The sequence below is a fragment of the Apodemus sylvaticus genome, chromosome 17 (genome assembly GCF_947179515.1).
Source record: "Apodemus sylvaticus chromosome 17, mApoSyl1.1, whole genome shotgun sequence".
Taxonomy (NCBI): Eukaryota; Metazoa; Chordata; class Mammalia; order Rodentia; family Muridae; genus Apodemus; species Apodemus sylvaticus.
In genome coordinates, this window is record NC_067488.1 from 32977119 (window position 1) to 32990220 (window position 13102).

The window sequence follows — 13102 nt, forward strand, 5'->3', positions numbered from 1 at the left end:
TTGAATTTAAATGTAAATTCATTAAAATTAAACAGATATTAAAAATTCAGTCTCTCCATCCATTAGATACATTGTAAGAACACATGGCTAATAGATGCAACAGGCAAACATGTCTACTATCGTAAGAATTACCGGGAAGTTCCTTCCAGCCTAAGCATTCTGGGACTCCTAAGTCAGTATTAAATTAGGAATTTCACATGCTTTGCACCAAGGCACAAAACTCAGTCAGCATTTGCTGCCTTTTTTTTTCTTTGTCTGAATTCAAGGCATAAGAATATATAAATTATTAGCCCACTAGGCTCTTTTATCTCCCCTATTATATTGGTCTGAAATCACCTATTTGCATATTTATTTTCTCCAACACACCCAGAATGTCTTGAAGGCAGGAAGCATACAACAATTACTTAGGTCTTTTATTCTCCATGCCTACGGCTTAAATAAATGCTGAGAATTACTAACTTGGACTAGACAACTTATTTTCTCTTAAGAGAAATAAGAAGCTGGCCTGCTCTGTTCTGGCTGAGAGCCTCCACACCTGTGAGAATGGCTACTATCAAGAAAGCAGAAAAGTACAAGCAATGGCGATGACTAGGAAAAATAGGAACCCTTCCTTGTGTGGTGGAGCGGTAGTAGTGTAGCTCATATGGAAAGTTGTCTAATGGCGTCTCAAGACAATTAGCACAGAATTACCATACAATCCAGCAATTCCAATTCTGTGCATACACCCAAAAGAACTGGAAGCAGAGGCTCCAACAGATATTTGTACATCCCAGATCACAGCAAAGTTACTCAGTGGGTGCAAACAACCCACTGTTTATGAATGAATGAATGAATGAATGAATGGTGGATGAAGAAAAGATCACAACACACACACACACACATACATACACACACTGGAATGTTATTCGGCCTTAAAGGGGAATTCTGGCCATTCTGCAAAACTGATGAGTCTTGAAAACACTATTTGAAGCGAAATTGGTCACAAAAAGCGCAAATATATTGTACAATTCAGTTTACACAAGTCACCTTGGATGTACAGATTCGTGGATAGAAAGCAAACTGGAGGTTGCCAAAGGCTGCAGAAGAAAGAATGTGGAGCTAGGTGGATACAGAGCTGCAGAGGCGGAAAGCTGGGCCTGTCTGTTTGCACTTAGCTGTTTTGCAGTTGGGCCACCAAACCCAGGGCCTTGCCTGCGCCAGGAAAAGTGTTTTCCCACTAAACCACACCCCAGCCCCAGAAATTCAATTTTGCAAGCTACAGACATTCTAGAAACAGGGAGTGGCGACAGGTTTACAGCAGCGTGACTGCACTTACTAGTAAAGAGGTATGTACTTAAAAACAAGTGACCATTTTGTTATGTATAATTTACCACCATAAAAAGGTTTTAATAATTAAAAAAAAAAAGCATTGACCAGTACCAGCCCAAGGAAATATGTCAAGTGTCACAGCTTTGAGATGTGAAAGAATTTTGGTTCCATGCCTGTCCTGTCATGCCTTGGGTAGGTACTGGGACAGGTCCAAGGTGAGACATGGAGGTTATCTTGCTATCATAAGCCCGGCCTGTCATTTTCTTGACTCCTTTACCTCTTATAGTCGTCCCCAGTGGCACCAAACTTAGCTGGTCACCAAGACCCCCTTCTCAGAAAGGCTTTACATAGTGTGTGTGTGTTGGGGGCTGTCTGATGATAGACGTCTGAGAGCCAGGTCACAGGTATCTGAGTTTTCCCAAGGCTATGAAAGGTGACCCTGAGCTGGCCTCCCCAATCGATAGAATTTGTATTCTGCTTCCTGTGGCTACCTGTCTCATGTTCCACTTGGCTTCTCAGCCAACATTTGCTGAGTGACAAAAAGCAAGTAAGACACTGAGTAGGGAAAAGATGTGTGTGTGTGTGTGTGTTCACCTGTATGATCATCTCTAATCTTTTCCTATGAACAGTTTGCCATGATTTGAACCAGATGGTCAGTAACTAATAACAGTTAGTGAGCTCCTAACACAGGTCAGGTGCTAGGCCTGAGCCTCATAAGCTGTGTGCGATCTAATTCTCAGAGCAATCCAACGGACGAGGACATGACTGACTGATCGCTGTTGTCCCACCCCATCTGACAGAGGAGGAACCTGAGATGCAAAGGAACTGTACACCCCTCAGAATAAAACTCCTTATCGTTACACGACGGTCAGACATCATCGTTAGTCTCATAACTTTAAAAACTGTCCATAAGGGAGCTGGAGAGATGGCTCAGTAGTTAAGAGCACTGGCTGGACTTCCAGAGGTCCGGACTTCAATTCTCAGCAACTACAGGGTGGCTCACAACCATCTGTAATGAGTTCTGACACCCTGTTTTGGCATGCAGATATAGCAGACAGAACACCCATTTACATAAAATAAATAAGAAAATCTTAGGGGCTGTCCAGATGGCTCAGTGGTTAAGAGCACTGGCTGCTCTTCCAGAGGACTTGAGTTCAATTCCCAGCACCCGCCTGGTGGCTCACAACCATTTCTAATGGGATCTGATGCCCTCTTCTGTCACACAGGATACATGTAATTAGAGATACATAAATAAATAAATCTTTTAAGAAGTAACCATCGTCTTTTTAAGGCTACATTGTTTTTCATTGTTTCAGCTTGATCTGTTTTTCATCCTTGAACTCACTGCAGAACGCTTTCACCTGGTTTGTATCTGTGCCCCATTTGAAATGCTGCCGCCTCAGACATCCTCATGAGAGGCAGCTTTCCGTGTTTCTGAAGGACGGGTTGTGTTGGTCGGTCTTGACTGTCAACTTGACTATGATTTAGAATCAGTAGGAGACAGATTTCTGGGTATGTCTGGGCGGGAGTTTCCAGCTTGGGTTAACTGATGAGGAAAGACCTCCCCTAACTGTGGCTTCAGAACCACCTGTGAGCTGAGATCAGACTGAACAAACAGGAGAAGGGGTGCCCAGTGCCAGCATCCGTCTCTCCGCTTCCTGACTGCAGATGCGATATAGCCTCAGCCCCACCCCAATGCTGCCGCCATGCCTTCCCCACAGTGAGGGCCTGTGCTTGTGACCTGTGAGCTGAAAGCACCCTCCCCTCCTAAGCTCCATTTAGGAGGGATTTTGTCACATGAACAATCAAAGTGACCAATATGATTTCCTGAGGGACGTGACAGTAAAAGTCCTTTGAGGATGAACTTCCCTACAGAGTAAACTGAGCCTTCTGGGCCTTTACTATAGGAAATGTGCTGGGTAGGCCAGGCATCACCTTTTGATGGGTGGGGGTGGGGGGGATGATACATCCTACTGTATCCCAGCACAGGGATCTACTGCCAGGTCATCCTTCCAACATGTTTGATTTTAGCTACCCTCACAAAGACCACTAGCATCAGAGGGCAGATAAGATGCCCAGGGCTGACAGGCAAGGAAACATGCCCAGGCCACACAACCAGCCTGCACTGTCAGTAGGCAATCACTTCCCTGTGCAGGCCTTTGCCCAGAATTCAATTCCCTCACCTACCAGCCCAAGAAACAACACTGGTGACAGCAGCTAGAAGGAGTTACTTAAGCATGGACTCCCACAGAGACTTCCTGCTAATGCAGGAGGGATCCTCCACCAGTCAAGTTTCCCAGCTAGAAATCAGAAACAGGCATCCAAGGGATCAGTGTTGCCTCTCTCCAGACGTGTACCCTATACCTGTGAAGATACCACTGAGAGGGTAGGGTGGTAACCCAGAAGTCACAGCCTCACAAAGCACCGTGAGCTATGTTGTAATAGAGTGTCTTGCCCCAAAAAAGTTAAGTCCCAACTCCCAGCATTCATGAATGTGACCATTCATTTAAAAACAGGATCTATATATAAGCCATACATGCTGACTTTCACCTGTCATCCTAACACCTGGGAGGGAGAGCCAGAAAGATCAGGAGTCTGAAGGCCAAACTTTGGCTCCAGAACAAGTTCAGGACATGAGACCCTAATTCAAAAGACAAACAAATAACAACAGCAAAACCCAAGATCTTTGCAGATATACAATTTAGGAGAGGTCACAGGGAAGTAGAAAAAAAATCCTAAATCTAGTGTGACTGCAGTTCTTACAGGAAAGAGAAAAAACTTACTCCATTGCAGAAACAGGTAGCACGTTTGCCATCTCAGAAGCACCAAGGTCAGAAAGCAAACACAGAGGCTAGGGGCAAAGCAAGTCTCTGCAGGTGTAAGAGACTGTGGCCTACTGACCCCTGGCTCCTAACTCCTAGCCTTCTGGAATGCAGAATAGGACCACCTCTGTTGGGTGAAACCAGCCTCCAGGGACTACAGCAGCCCTGGGGAGCTCACTGTGCTGTCCTACCTCTGAGTTTCCATAAATGGGAAGTATGTGTCAGCCATCTTGGTATCCCAGCAGCTACTGCCTACCACTTCATGGTGGGTCTCAGAACGTGCTGTGTGAAGTGAGCACGTAAGAAAAATGAAGGACAAAGTATTTTTTTCTTTTTCTTTTGTTTTTGAGAAAATCTCTCTTTTTAATTTAGTTTTTACTTCATATGCATTTATGGGTTTGCTGTTTTGCCTGCATGTACGTGTGAGGATGCTGGGTGCCCTGGAACTGTGGTTGCAGACAGTGGTGAGCTGTCACATGGATACTGAGCCCAGTTCTTTGGAAAAGCAACCAGTGCTCTTAACTACTGAGTCATCTCTCCAGCCCTGTACTTTCAAAAGGGTGCTAGGAAGCATGTTAGTAATACAGCACTTGCCTCTGCACCTGGAGAATCAAAACAGAAACAAGAACCTAAGAGCTAGAACCAGGTCTATGCTACTAAGACCCTTGAAAAAACAGGACTCATACACACATTCACAATACATTCACACAATACATGCATTCTCTCTCTCTCTCTCTCTCTCTCTCTCTCTCACACACACACACACACACACACACACACACACACACGGAAGCAGAAGGGGGGCTTAGTTGTGGGAGGAAGAGGACCACTAGGAAGTAATATGAGGAAGAATAGGGGATTATTAGTAGGATACAAAAATGACCAATTTACAAGGAGATCTGTATATAAAAAAATGTCATAATAGAACCCATCATCATACCCACTAACAAAAATGTTAATTTTAAAAACAAACTTAAAGAAAAGAAAGTGTAGGCATTTGTAGAATGGATACAGCTTTGAGGACAACGACAGAACATGAATGATGCTCCCAGAGGCTCCGCGCTTCTCACTTATTTCCAGGGTTCTGCCCAGGGCCCAGCATGCTGCAAGCTTTCTACTTTCTAAAAGAAGGAAGGGAGATTGGAAGGGAGGGCAGTGGGGGGGGGGGTGAGGAGGGAGGGAAGAAGAGGGAACAGGATCATACTTTCCCTGCTCTCTGGTTGAGGAGAATACTATAACTGAAGAACAGCCAAAACTGGAAACTGGCCTCAGGAATGTTAGACCACTTCAGTGATATCCAAACGCCCTTCACAATGGAATTTAAAAAACTGTTTTTCTATCATGCATTTCTTTTTCTTTCCCATCCAGACCCCTAAGGCATCCTGACCCTTTTCAGCTATGTTAGAAATGCAGAGTTGAAAGGTCAGCCTTGTGTTTGGCTTCTGAGACACGTTTCCTGTCCATGTGCAGTGCACATTCCTGACCCCTTGCCCTGTGGCCAAAAAAAGGGACATCAGCTGGATGCAGGGAAATTCAGTTTGGGCAAACAGCCGGCAGCATGACATTTGGAAGGCAGAGGATTTTCCCAGGGCTTGGCTTTGGTTGGTTGCAGGCTAAAGTTAGGTCATTTGTATGTATGAAGAAAACCCCTAGAGGCAATGCCAGCTGGTTTCTGAATCCCAGTGGGTCACAGTGGGCTGTTCTCCTGCGTTCCTGGGGCTGTCGGTGTTAAACAGGAACACTCTGGTTCCTTTCCCACTTCTCCAGCCATGATACCTGCTCTGCTGTGGGGTGTGATCCTATTCATTTGTTCCTTCATTCACACCATCTTGACTAATTTAGGAAGTCTCCACTCCCATTCTTGCCTTTTCCACACTGAATTCACAGCCCGAGTTGCAGTCTGCTGCTTGGAGTGCCAGGCAGCTCCTAACTGTGACAGTGACAGACAAGACAAGAAAAGCTGACCCCTTCTGGGGTAGAGAACACTGCTTTATATGGCTGAATGTGGGCCACCTGTGGCCGGACTACCCACTAATGTGGCAACTTTTCCCTACCAGTCACTCAGTGGAGTGGCTAGGCTGGCTTCCAGCCCCACCCTGAGGTCTCAAGGCTTCCCACACCGAACCTAATCTGGTGTTCACCTCTTGGAAACAGCGCTTCACAAGACAGGCCGCGTCATCTGCATGTACCCTGCATCCCAGTTCCTAGTGCCTGCAGTGGGGTTTTGTCCCTCCAATGAAAGAAGGAAGGAACTATATGTACTAGACATTCAAGTCTTCAGATTACAGTCCAGAGCACAGGCTTTGCCATCACCTGAATGAGGCCATCACGTCCCAGCAAAGGTACAGGTATGTGTGCATGTCTTTGTGTGTATGTGTGGCACGCACAGGGACGCGCATACGTGTGTGTACATCTATCTGTACGTAGGCCATAGGCTCATGATTTAGTCTCCTTCAATCGCTCTCCACCTTAATGTTTGAGGCAGGGTCTCTCACCAAACCTGGAACTCAATAGAGCTAGATGGGCTGTCTCTGCATCCTGAGCACTGGGGTGCCAGACATGTGCCACCATACTTGGCTTTCTCACCTGGCTTCCGGGGCTTACACTCAGACCCTCACGCTCGCACGGCACACACTTTACCAACTAAAGACATCAGTGTACCCCGAAAGGACATGTTTTCCTGAAGTAGAAAATAAACACACAGAACCATCCATTTTAAGTGGGATTTTACACACGAAGAAGCCAGCCCTTGAATCATGCCTGGCACATCTGCTCCAGCCACTGTCTCCCTCTTAACTCTGAAATGGAGGCTTCCTATGCACTGAGACTCAAAGGCGGGGAGTGGTATGTCAGTGACTCGGGATTAGAAGCAGCACCATACCAGGAAGTGGAAGGCACAGAGGGCGGAGCCTCAGAGGGCGGAGCCACAGCTTTGAGGGAAGTGTCAGGACCCGCAGAGGCTGTGGGCATGGGCACCGTGGAAGCGACAGCAGCAGCAATGGCAGTGGTAACAGTAGGACAGGGCAGGAGAAGGCGAGCATGGATGGTGGAGGAAGCAATGACTCGTCACTAAGCATCACTGCAGACTGCAAACAGCAGGCAGGGTGAAAGCGGACACAGCATTATGGTGCACCAGGCACAGGGTAAGAGCTTGGCCTCTGCTCCTTCTCTGTTCTCAAGAATGCTTAATGGAGCTGTAGGGATGGGAGTCACAGATAAAAATCCTGAGGCTCAGAGGGGTCGGTAGATCGTCAAGGTCCCCTGAGTTGTGTCCAGCAATGAGACGTCCAGCAGTCTGGCTAAGAGAATAGCTTCTCAACGGCATCCATTCAGTGAGTAGTAGCATGCTCAAAGATGGCTTCCCTCGTGTCCATTCCCTCCTTCTGCGCTAACAACACTTGGGTTGGTAAGCATACTCTCACCGAATAAAGATTATATTTTAACTAAGTCTTTTTTTTTTGTAACTAATTTTATGCAGAGGATTAAGTTTTGGCCAACAAGATACATGCAGAAGCAGCACATTCTCTGCCTTTCTCCTTGGTGTGTTTGCTGGTTCACCTCTAGTCTGATGGGCCGGGAAAAGGCAGCTGGCGTGGGACAGTAAGAGCCTTGGAAACAGGAAGCCACACAGTAGTGAAACAAGAAAAAGGACCCCACGGATGACTGCGGCACCTCTCTACTCTCTGTGTCTAAACTTTTAGAAAAGAATATGTACACTATCTGTATTTTTTTTCGTGTGTGTGTGTGTGTGTGTGTGTGTGTGTGTGTGTGTGTTGGGGGGCAGTGATGAATGTCAGACATCCTTTCTCAGGCCTCATTCATTAAGAACAGAACTCACCAAGTATTTAGTCTTGGTACTCAGCTTGCTCCAAGGATTCTGTATCCACTGTTCCACCTAGCATCCGCCTGGGCTCTAGGATCTGAATTGCAATCCTGATGCTTTCGCAGCAAGTGCTTTAAGTGCTGAGTCCATCCCCAGCCCTACTTCCTATGTTTTCAAAGTCAAGGGCCTCTTGGGTTTTACGTCCTTCATAGAAAAACCTAATTCCAACAGTGCCATGAGTCCTTACAATGGCAGTGCAGTTCATATGCCTTAGAGAGACACCTTCTACATGAAGACCACCTTGTATGGTACTCCTGACTTCAGAAACAAAGCATAATAAGACATAACAGAATTTGAGAGAGAGAGAAAAAAAAAAACCTCGTAATAGATGAACTAGGAAGGCAGGCACCTACAGCTTTGTTTCCTTGGAAACAGTCTCTTGTCACCTCATGTCTGGGTCACATCCAAAGGCTCAGTTTTGAGTCCCAGCTCACTTCTTTCACCCATTCAGTGCAGGTGTGTGTGTGTGTGTGTGTGTGTGTGAAGCATGTACCTGCAGCTTTATGCCCAGATATCTTCTTCAATTACTTCTACACATATGTTTAAGGAAAGGCCTCTTAATGAACATGGCTTAGAGTTGTCTAGACTGGCTGGCCAGAAAGCTTCAAAAATCCACCACCACTACCACTGCCGACATCACCAAACAACAACAATTGTCATCCCACCATCCTCCAACCACCAAGCCCCAGAGTTACAGACTTATACTACTTAGGTCCTGCCCAGCTTTTAATGGGTGCTGGAGATCTGAACTTGGGTCCTCAGGCTTGCACAGCAAGCAATTTACTAACTGGTCTATCTCCCTTGCTCCCCATTTAGAATACTTTTGCTCATCCAACCATCCTTAAGATTTGTTTTCAGCATGAAAACAAAATAATTATTGCATTCTGTATACCTACTGTATCCGCATACTTGATTGCGTAACTTTTCTAGCCCGTGCCAAAAAAATCTGAAACATAAATGTTTGCCCTGCTCCTTTCCTAGATAAGGGAGCAGAAGTAAGAGATAAAGGCAAAGGCTCAACTGAGATCACACAAACCTGAACCCGGGCCAGGAACCAGCCACTCCCTGCAGCCCTAGCACGCACTCCTCACTGGGCTCTGACTTCCAGGCAACGCCAGCCACAGCAAACTGACCCGTGCCAGCCAACCCTCATGATTTTACACATTTCTTGGGGTTCTTCCTGAGCACTCAGATATATAACGGACCACTGAGGTTGCACTTCTCAGCCTCTCCTTATCTGCTCAACTTTTAGGATTCAGTATTCCTAGCTGCCAAATTGGGTAAGTTTCACAACAGGATGACACAGACTATATGGGGTAAAGCAGAGGACCAGGGCCAGAGAAAATGACTTAAAATCGAGATGGGAGAACTATTTACCATTGAAGTCATTCCTACCCAGCAGGACAGATGGGTAGATGGGATGCAACCATCTCCAAAGAAGTTCAACTGACTAAAGCAACACACACCACACGTTCCTGACCACTTTCTGACACAGTCCCCACCCCTCACCCTACCCCACGCTGGACATTTCCTTAGGATTAAATTCAACAGGTGATGAATCCGATGGAGAAGGGTGTGAAGGGCTGAGACTCAGTTGGCTGAGTACCTGCCTTCCACACACAGAGCCCTGGTGCCATCTCCAGCACGGCCTGAACCAGGCACGGCAGTAACACCAGGAATCTCTGCACTTAGGTGGAAATAGGAAGGATCAGAAACTCAAGATCAGCCTGGGGCTACAGGAGATCCTGTCTCAACAAGCAAAGCGAGTGGAGATGGCTCAGTAGGCAAGGGTGTTTAAGGGTGTTTGTTACTGGGTCTGAAAACCTAAGCTGGATTCCTAGAACCTACATGGTTTGAAAGGAGAAACTCAACCCCAAAATTTGTCCTCTGATATCTACACATATGCCATAAAACACACATGCATAAATTAATAAATGTAAAAAAAAAGAGAGAGAAAATATTCAGAGGTCTATCATGTCACAAATACCAAAAGAGTTATGAGCGTGAATGTTTGCACTGAAGTTGCTTCCAACCCACCCTGCAAAGCACCAGCATGTTTCCCAGACAGGATGGACCGGGGACCACTCACCGATTCCATAGTGAATCTCTTGAGGAAAAACTGGAGAGCCGGGAGGCTGAAGATCTCATGTCTCAGCCGTCACATCCGAAAACAACCTGAAGAGTGTGGAGAGAAAAGGTGGCAAGGTCAGCAAGGTAATGGGGGGGTGGGGGAGGTGCAAGAAGACCTGTATCCAACCAGTGGAAGCTGAGTCCTATTAGGAGTGCTCTGGCTCTCCAGAATGACCAGTCAGCATGTGAGGGTAGACAGCTAGCGCGTGTCACTCCCCACAGTGGGGCTGACACCTCCATCAGAGCAGCTCTGTGCAAGACTGTTCGGGAACTTTCTTGCCTTCTATTTCTGGCTCAGACTTAGAGAGCAATTTACAAGTCATTAACTTCTCTAGGCCCAGGCTCCTTAAACATGAAGTAACTGTGTGTGTGGCAGGTGTGATGGACAGGCAGACAGACAGACAGACAGACACATGCAGCTGTGTGCCTCCTGGAAAGCAGAACTTGTCTTAAGAAGGCAGATGAAAATAAGCCTACATATTTCAGGACAGCTCCTCTGAACCTGGGAAAGGACTGGTATTAATGCATGCATATCAAAGATTAATTAGCCAGGCAGTCGTAGCGCATGCCTTTAATCTGACCACTTGGGAGGCAGAAGCAGGCAGATTTCTGAGTTCTAGGCCAGCCTGGTCTACAGAATGAGTTCCAGGACAGCCAGAGCTATACAGAGAAACACTGTCTCAAAAAACCAAAACAAACAAAAAATAATAATAATAAAATAAATAAAGCTCAATTGGAAGATATTGCACAAGGAAGCAACCTCAAAATTTGTAAAAATAGAAGGGAAAGAAAGATGGGACTGTAAACTATAATGAGCCTGCTTGGTGCTTCTCCAGGGTCACTAGCTCAGAGTGGTACCCCCATCCAATGCCAGAAATTCTAGACCCAACCATCACCCTGCACACTTAGGGGCACAGCCCTATCTCCTCTGATGCCCTAGACTGAGCCCCCAAGTACTGTCATCTGGGCTACTGCAACTGACCTAACCTCAGGACTAAATCAGGTCTTCCACAATAAAGTCACTCTCCCCCTTCCACATATAAAACACGGGAGAAGGGAGGCATGGGATCCACGCATCTTCCACCCAGTTCCAATCAGTATCAGGAACTGCAGAGAACATCAAACCTCCACACTGTGTCCAGTCTCCTCGTAGTCATAGATGGTGCTGATCTTCTAAAAATCCCATATGCAAGCAAGACTTACGTCTTGGTTTCTTTTTCAGGTTTTAATTACATGGATATGAGTGTGTGTGTACGACATATGCACAGATGTGCTTTCAAAGTCCAAAAAGAGACAATGAATTCTTCTGATCAGGAGTTACAGGTTGTAAGCTGCCAGATGTGGACCCTGGGAACTGAACTTAGGTCCTCTACAAGAGCAGCGCATGCTCTTTTAACTGCTGAGGTATCTCTCCGGCCCCAAGATTCCATCTTCTAATCAAGTTGATGTGCAGGATAAAATTTTTAGAAATCTGATGGTGTCCTCTTCCATCTCTCCACCCCCCAGCTAACCACCCTTCAATGGCTTCTTGGTACTCTAGAACAAAAGCTATTTAAATGTAAGAGGAGGTAAGGAAAACGCTAGCAAGAGTTAAGTTTCACAACACCCAAGGACCAAAGGTGAATTACAAATCAAGTGCACGATCAACCTGGCTTGCTATTGGCAGACACCCACCCTTGTCTCTGTGCATGATTTTTCTTCATCCACGGCTATAACCACACAGTGGGCATGTTGCACTGTGTAAGCCCTCACACTAATAAAGGTTCCTGAGACACCTCAGATCACACCTGAGGCTCCTGTACTCCATGAATGGCAGCACGCTTACAGAATTATAATGATTTTATTATGGAAACCAAGGACTTCGCTATTTCCTGACAGTGGTCTCTCAGCATGTAGGCATCAAATCAGTCTGCCTTTGGACTGTATTGCATCAGAATGTTTGATTTTTTTTTTTAACTGCTCGAGTTGCTGATTTGGGTTTGTTTCAGAGACCAGGTTGCATGAATTTTGACTTAGGATCAGAACAGAATGCCCAACAATTTCTGAAACAGCCAAAATATTCTATTCTGCACCATGGACCCATGAGAAGCGCCGTTCTTGGAGTTGATGATTATAAAACTGAAGCACAGATGAGTTCGAAGAAATACTGAAGATGTCCTCTGTCTTTCAGTCTCAAGTATTCAGGCAAGACTAAATTCATGTAAAAATAAAATAAAAAGTACATCCATCTTATTAGTGTACATAATTGAGTCCTCCTCAGTAAATGGTCATTGAAGAATGAATGTATGGTTTTGCCTATATAATCTAAACCTACAGAACAGAGGCTGTATTGCATTTTCCCACATGAAAAAATGTTGGGGGTGGACAAAGTCTAAAAGGTCTTGCTCCACCAACTATTGGACTGGGCTTGGGGTCCCCAACGGAGGATCTAGAGGGTGGTCCAGAGGAGCTGAAGGAGTTTACAGCCCCATGGGAAGAACAATGACTTCGGACACCCAGACACCCCAAGACTCCCAGGGACTGAACCATCAACCAAGGGATACACATGGTTCCAGCCAAAACTGTGGCAGAGGAAGGCCTTGTTGGGCATCAGTGGGAGGAGTGGTCTTTGGTCAGGTAAAGGCTCAATAGAGGCCCCAACAAAGGGAAACAGAGGGTAGGGGGGAGGTGGGAGTGTGTTGGGTAGAGGGGCATATACATGGAGGCAGGGGGTGGGAGGAGGGGTAGGGAATTGTTGGGGAGGGAGGCTTTTGAGAGGGGGAAATTGGGAAAGGTTTTACCATTGGCAATGTAAATGAATAAGATAATAAAAAAGAACAGCTATTGTTTATTAAACAAAAAAAAGAAAGAAAGAAAGAAAGAAAGAAAGAAAAGAAGGTCCTGCCCCATGAAAAGAACAGAAATCGCTGAAGTGTCACTGGCTAGCCTTGTCGCTTGCTAGCCTGGTCACTTGCTAGCC

At 46.0% G+C, this 13102-nt stretch overlaps 1 protein-coding gene across 4 annotated transcripts in view; it reads right to left on the reverse strand.

Moving 5' to 3' along the window:
* Positions 1–13102, reverse strand: part of Asap1 (ArfGAP with SH3 domain, ankyrin repeat and PH domain 1) — a 295049-nt gene that overhangs the window by 249810 nt on the left and 32137 nt on the right. For all 4 annotated transcript variants that reach the window (XM_052161438.1, XM_052161439.1, XM_052161436.1 and 1 more), the window contains exon 2: positions 10103–10188. In XM_052161438.1, coding sequence (XP_052017398.1) covers positions 10103–10161 — 59 coding nt within the window. In that variant the 5' untranslated portion in view covers positions 10162–10188. The remainder of the gene's footprint in view (positions 1–10102; positions 10189–13102) is intronic.